Source organism: Ananas comosus, linkage group 1 (genome assembly GCF_001540865.1).
Source record: "Ananas comosus cultivar F153 linkage group 1, ASM154086v1, whole genome shotgun sequence".
NCBI lineage: Eukaryota > Viridiplantae > Streptophyta > Magnoliopsida > Poales > Bromeliaceae > Ananas > Ananas comosus.
In genome coordinates this window covers 21851278-21858651 of record NC_033621.1, presented here as the reverse complement: position 1 = coordinate 21858651, position 7374 = coordinate 21851278, and the positions used below count along the sequence as shown (strand labels likewise).

Genomic DNA, 7374 nt, shown 5'->3' with positions numbered 1-7374 from the left:
AAAAGCGATAAAATTTAAAGTTCGATTTATAACTTATTCTTCGACTATAATGGTCAAATTATATTTTCGAAATCTTATAAAATTATGCATATGACATCCGAATAAAACAATTGTGTAAATAAGAAGAGAAATTTTAAACTATCTAATAAACTTTTTTTAAAAAAATATAATGGCAAAAATTGAAAATTCAGATTTTTATAAAGTTCAGAGGTCGTTATATATTTTCTCCAATAAAAAAAAAAGATTAATTTCATACAGCTCCCTCTCAACATGTGAAATAGTAGATGTCCCTACAAAGTTCAAATTTTCATATTTATTCCTTCTAAAGTTCAGTGATATTTATATTTGCTCATTTTGTTTGTTACCATTAGCTCGCTTTTTATTGTTTTAACAGAAGATAAGTGAAGTATCAATTTTATCATCACAAATATGTCTTTCCAAAAATTTCAAATGATCGTCCTTTTTCCTCTGTAAAAAGAAACTAAATTTCGTGTCATTTTAATATATCAAATTAACAATTTGAATTGAAATATACTATTCATTTAAACATAAATTTTTTCATTCTGAAAATAAAAATAAAAATTAAATTTGAATTTAATGTACACAATTATAAAGTTTAAGTTCAAATTAAATTTTAAATTCAATTTATAAAGGTTTATTACTTATCAAATTAGCAATATCTAATTTGGTAATTAACAAAATTAAATAAGAAAACAAATATTTGTATAAGGTTGATCAAATTTGGTAATTAGTTTGTATTTTTTTTTTCCATATTATCCTTATGAATGGTAACCTGTTGAGCAGATAACCACTATGCAAAAGTCAATCTCGCCCTTAAAATATGAACGATTAAATTTGTTTTACCTAGTGTATTGGAGCATTCCTCTTAAATATAGCCTTTTACTCTTTGCACCAAAGAAGACACTCTAAATGTAGTTTGGCCTGGGCTTGATTCTAATTAGCTAACCAAGAAAGAAGCACCAAATTAATTAACAAGGCTTCCCCCAAAAAAAAAAAAAATGAAGCCCCTCCTCTCCTTCACCTCCCTCATCCTCTTATCCTTCGCCGTCGTCCTCCCTTTCGCCGCCTTTACGTTCATCCTCCATGGCTGGAGCTTCAGCTCCGACGTCCCGCGGCATCAACCGGAGACGGTTTCTTCTCTCTTTTGTGTTTTTAAATGGTTTAGCTTATTATTACATTGCCGTGCAAGGGAATACATGGAGGTGGATATGGTAATTCTAACAATATTGAGGCCATTGAATAGATGGAGTACTGCAATATCTTCGAGGGGGTTTGGGTTTACGACGAGGCGGCGCGGCCGCTGTACGGCGAGGAAGACTGCCCCTACATATACGACCAGCTCAAGTGTCAGGCCTACGGGCGGCCAGACAGAGGATACCAACATTGGAGATGGCAGCCCCGCGGCTGCTCGCTGCCCAGGTACGAATATTTGTCGAATTCAGCTGTCGTACTGTTATAAGTACGGAGGCCTCCGTATTTATAAATTGAATTTTAATGATAGAGATTACGAATTGATGTCGCGCGTTGTTAAGATATGACGGAGAGTATTTAAAATTCTTATAAAAATGAATTTTTGGTTTTTTGTTTTAGAAGTTATTTTTAATATATCAAGTGAACGATAAGAATCGTGAATTATCGAGATTGTTGATCTTTCATCGAAATAATGAATAGAAACTTCAATTAATAACTTGTTAAACTTTAATTAATAACTTGTTAGGTCCAAACCACTTGCCCAAAATATTTAAGCTCAGCTATTATTACTAGTGTGTAGACCTTATATATTATAAACAGAATAAATTTTCTATCCGATGTGGAACTATTGAGGTGTTACAGTTTTCTCCCTGACCGACTTCAAAGATTGCTGCAATAAAAGCGTCACCATATCCCTCTAGCTAGTGGTGGTGACCGGACTGCAACCCACTGTCTATGCTGACGTGAAAAACACCTAAACCACGCCGGCGATGGGCCGCCTCTGACAGCATCGGGCTTGAACTTTGCAGCTTCGACGCGAGCGCGGTGCTGGAAATGCTTCGCGGCAAGCGCATGATGTTCGTCGGCGATTCGGTGAACCACGGGCAGTTCTTCTCCATGGTTTGCCTCCTCCATCGCATCATCCCCTGGCACGCCAAGTCCTTCCAATCCAATGGCTCTCTCTCAGTCTTTAAAGCCAAGGTACATTGATCATGAGAGAACGTACAACAAAGAGAGACTGATCAAGAGAGAGTTTTTAGCCTCAATTATGCTGCTGCTCTAATTTTTAACTGTAGTCATCTTTAATTTGGAGTCTCTTAAAAAATAAATGTTCTTATTTCAAATCTTCTAGTTTTGTTGCAAAAAAAAAAAAAAAAAAAAAAAAANTTGATTTTTTTTTTTCTAACTTTAAGTTGTCTTCAAATAAGTTTTATATATTTTTAATTTAGTTATACTGTATATATTTTTCATATGTGTTTTAAAAAATGCAAATTTTTTTTTAATGAGTATCCAAATTTTAAAATTTGAAGTAAAGTGAATTTGAGAGGACTCTATTAGGAGGCAAATAATGTCATAAAATTGTGAAATTTGAAACATAAGAAGTTCAAATAGCATAAATCAAAATTTACGTGGATTATCAACTCGGATTACCCATCGCCGAAAATGGTGCGAAAATATATATTCTTCCTGATCAAATACTTTCACAGTAGTAATCTAGCATAATTCTTAGATTGTATATCATGTATTAAATTAGATTTTAAATTTAAGATCTTGACCATTATATATATATATATGGTCCGTGTGGATTGTATCTTATATACCAGTTGTACACAATAATTTCTCACGTATTAGGAGAAAAAAAAAAATCTAAGACATTCTAATTAATTGAACAATATTACTTATACACTTCAAAATGAGAAAAAAAAAAAAAAAAAAAAAGGCTATAGAAAGAATTCTCATGTGGCATTTAATCTATTATTTATACCTTATATCTGAGTTTAATAGGTCCTTAGTTTTCTGATAATATTGGATCCTTACCATAATTTGCTATACAAAGGAGTAATGCTATATCCACGTACATATTTTACAACTATTTACTACTATGCTGGCTTGGAGAACTTCAATTGGATGGCTGAATTTAATTTATAGGCAGAATGATAATTATAATAATAAATAGAATTAAGAGGAAACTGCTAAACTAGTAGGTAGCGTTTGGTTGGAGAACAAGGGGGGGAATAAGTCCTTGTTCCCCCCTTTGTTCCCAAACGCTATGTTTGGCTTCCGGAAACAGTAGTTTCCGAAAATCTGGAACTAGTTGGAATAAGGCTGGAACTGCTGTTCCACCCGTTTCCTGGAACAAGCTTGTTCCTTGATGAGAACAAGATTAATTAAAATTTAAATTTAATTTTAATGGCAGTAAATTATTAATTAATCTAATTAATATATTAAATTATTATTTTAATAATTAAATAATTAAATAATTTATTATTTATAATTACTTATTAATAATTAGATAATAATTATTATTAATTTATTATTTATAATTAATTAATAAGAATAATTAATAATTATTATTATTTAATAATAATTAATAATAATAATTATTATTATTATTAATTAGATAATCGTTATTAATAATTTATTATTTATAATTAATTAATAAGAATAATTAATAATTATTATTATTTATTAATAATTAATAATAATAATAATTATTATTAATTAGATAATCGTTATTAATAATTTATTATTTATAATTAATTATTATTATTAATTATTATTTATAATTAATTGTTAATAATTAATTTTTTATTTATTTTTAAGTAATTTTTTTATGTTAATTAATTACATAATATAATTTTAATTTCAAATTATAACATTTATTCCTCTTGTTCCAATCTAATCATCCAAACACTATTTACCTTATTCCTAGGAACAACCCAATTTTTATCCAAACACAAAATTGGTCTAGTTCCTGCTTATACCTGAACTTGTACCTATCCCTAGAACTAGCAGTTCTTACTTATACCCGAACCAAACGCAGCCGTAGGGAACCAGTTTTATTCAAATTGAAGTTATCAACCGATTGACCTAGCGATTGATGGTTTAGTATATCAAATGTACAAATCGAACATTCTTGTCAAAATGAAAGATACATATAATTGTATAAACACTTTTTTGGTGTGGACGTTGTGTCGTAGGATTACAATGCATCTATTGAATTCTACTGGGCTCCATTTCTCGTCGAGTCAAACTCAGATAACGCGGTGGCGCACCGGATCGGAGAGCGGGTCATTCTTCCATGGTCCATCGACTTTCACGCGCGGCACTGGAAGGGGTCCCACATCATTGTCTTCAACACCTACCTATGGTGGATGAACGGGGCCTCCTTAAAGATTCTGTATCTCTCTCGATCATCTTCTTATGATATTCTACGAAATAACTGTCTATCTTCAAAAACTTAACTTTACCTATCAAATAACTATTTTATATTCACCGAATGCTCCAAATTGTAGGTCATTTTGAAATTATTTTGAAATTATACTTTTTTTTTAAAAAAAATTAATTGACACCTCTTTTAATTGGACTGATCTCCATTAGTTATATAGTTGAACTAGAGCTTTTATCAAAATTAAAGTACATGTTATATTCGAAGAAATAGTCTTTTGCCCTTTGGTGGGTCTCTTTCTTGGTACTTAAAAAAAAGAAAAAAGAAAAAAGAAAAAGCAAATAGAAACCTATCTTTATTTATTTGTTTGTTTATTTATTTTTCAACTAACATCTTCGTAAGTTTTGATTATTTTAAATTTTACTACATTTCTAAATTAATTAGATAACTAAAATAAATCATCATCACAATGCAAGGAACTACAACAAAAGTAATATATATATAAATAAAAAAATGGCCTATTTGACCCCCTTTTTTGTTTGTTTATTTTTAAGGCGAGGGGAATTTGAAGGGGATAGGGAGGTGATGGAGATGGTGAGGGAGGATGCATATGAGTTGGCATTGAAGAGTATGGTTGAATGGGTGGAGGAGAACATGGACCCACACAATTCTAGGGTCTTTTTCACCACCATGTCACCAACTCATTGGAGGTGAGTTCCTAATTTGTGGGAGATGAGGATTGTATCTAAATATTTATAAATAAATTTTAGATGCTCAAAGAAATAATTTGTATGTTAATTGTGTCATGTTTAAGGTGAAGTAGTCAATCCTAAACAGGAGCATTTTCCTTTTTTTATAAATGGTAAATTACACTGATGGTCTTTTTTAACTATTGCATCAGTTGTACTTTAGTTGTACTTCAGACTAAGAAGCTTTAATTTGAAGTTTCTATTTTTATTCGGAGATGCCTTATTAGCTTCCAGACTCCTCAATTCACTGAATATCCTCTACTAGAGGAAGCAGCAGCTAAAATCAGAAATAAAAATAAAAGTCGGACCAGACAGATACTAAATGGTGACCATTTGGCAGGAGTCGAGAATGGGGAGGCGATCCTAACGGGAACTGCTTCAACCAGACGACTCCGATCGAGGACCCAACGTACTGGGGAGAAGACAGCAGTAAAAGCATGATGCGGGTCGTTGCGGAGGCGTTGAGCTCCACAACGGTCCCGATCACTATTCTCAACATCACGCAGCTCTCGGAATACCGCAAGGACGCGCACCCGCAGATATACAAGAAGCAGTGGACCCCTCCGACGACAGAACAGCTCGCGAACCCCAAGAGCTACGCCGATTGCATCCACTGGTGCCTTCCGGGACTCCATGATACCTGGAATGAGCTCTTATATGCCAAGCTCTTGACCCCTTAGTTGATCTTCATTCTCTTTTTCATGTCCTAATCATCACGCTCCGTGAACTTGTTCTCTGATCGACAACTCAAGCTCTTGCAATACGACTATACATTCGCAAAGTGTACATATATGTTCTACAATTTGAAGCTTACCTTAACAATAAATATGTCTCTTGTAGATTCGCATATGGTACTATGGTTAGAAGAATAGATAAACCTTTGCTATTTCTATGTTGCGATTTGTTTTATGTACTTTTTGCTTAAACACATTAATCATTTATATGATAATAAAGTGACAAATTAATTTCTCTCTTATCAGGTAATAAACAAGATATATACCTCTTTTTATAAAACGAGTCACTTATTTAAGTATGTATTATTAGTTTACATACTTTTTAATCGGACACTTTAGTTCTTCACATTAAAAAAATGGGTTACAGAATGAAAAAGAGTTTTATAAAATATTGCTAGATATTGTAAGATATTCTTATGTTATAAAACAGCCCATAATTACATAATTCTAATTATAGCAACAAAATAGAATTTTTTTTTTTCCGTCAGCGGAGTTAGAACAGGAGGGTGCGTATTTCGTTCAAAAAATGCATAAAAATCCTTTAAATTTTAATATTTCACAAATAGATATCTAAACTTTTGATTTTAATCTTTACCCCTTCTAAATTTTATCAAATAGTTGAATAGATCCCTCTCCTTGAGCAAAGTTATGATTTTTTTTTTTTTTTAAGAGACAGATAGCACACTACCCGTTTCGTTTATTTCATTTAAAAATAAATTTAGTTGAAAATGTGAATCAACTAGGATTCGAATTAGGAAGGTACCAACCACCAAGCTCTTAATTTACCACTTGCTCCAGGAACGGGCGGTGAGCAAACTTATGATTGAACCATCGTTTGGATCTCATGTGTGCATATAATTTTGTATACCTTTAGAGTATGGAAAAAAGATTTTTTTTGTCTACTTTTAATAATTAAACACGAGAATTGTAAAATATGGTAAATTATATTTTAATTCTTATTATTTTTTTATGTATTAGAGTAGAGGAGATAGATTTTTTTTTTTTTTTGTGTGTTTTAAAGCATTAACTAATTATACGCAATACGAGCTACCGTAATCAGAGCACTTAATTCTCGTTTGAATAATAAAATGCTAATAAGTGGGAACCTCCTAAAGTTTTGTTTTGTTTTTTTTTTTTTTTTTAGGTTGCATCCATTGACTTATTTGTCGTAGTCGCCTACATGTGCTGATGTGCTACAACCTAATAGGCAATATTAGCTAGTCGTGCAGCGCACCAAAGGTTCTTAATTAATCTGCTCCATGCATGCCACCTGATTCACGAAGAATAAGATAATTCGAACATAACAAAATATCAACCGGTCTTCTCGATCCACTGCCACGTATTAATTTTGTCTCTATTTAAAAATTTATGTAGAATTTTTAATATTAAAATTGTTGGCTTAAATGAGTTAGCATCCGACCCTATGACGAAATGCCATGTTGGGCCGAGTCATGTTCGAAATGACGTGAGACTGGATGGGCCTAATCATAATAAAGATCCGTGGGTGCTG

At 32.0% G+C, this 7374-nt stretch overlaps 1 protein-coding gene across 1 annotated transcript; it reads left to right on the top strand.

The window, feature by feature from the left end:
* Positions 1020-5825, top strand: LOC109724808 (protein trichome birefringence-like 33). Its single transcript, XM_020253769.1, has 6 exons — positions 1020-1151; positions 1265-1440; positions 2022-2193; positions 4194-4393; positions 4936-5091; positions 5471-5825. The coding sequence occupies exons 1-6, from the start codon at positions 1020-1022 to the stop codon at positions 5808-5810; spliced, it is 1176 nt and encodes a 391-aa protein (XP_020109358.1). The 3' UTR covers positions 5811-5825.

Bases quoted from the DNA above. Each gene is read 5' to 3' on its own strand.
- LOC109724808 (XM_020253769.1), top strand. From the start codon at position 1,020: ATGAAGCCCCTCCTCTCCTTCACCTCCCTCATCCTCTTATCCTTCGCC. The intron at 1,152-1,264 runs GTTTCTTCTCTC...GCCATTGAATAG, and splicing joins CGCGGCATCAACCGGAGACG to ATGGAGTACTGCAATATCTT. The intron at 5,092-5,470 runs GTGAGTTCCTAA...ACCATTTGGCAG, and splicing joins ATGTCACCAACTCATTGGAG to GAGTCGAGAATGGGGAGGCG.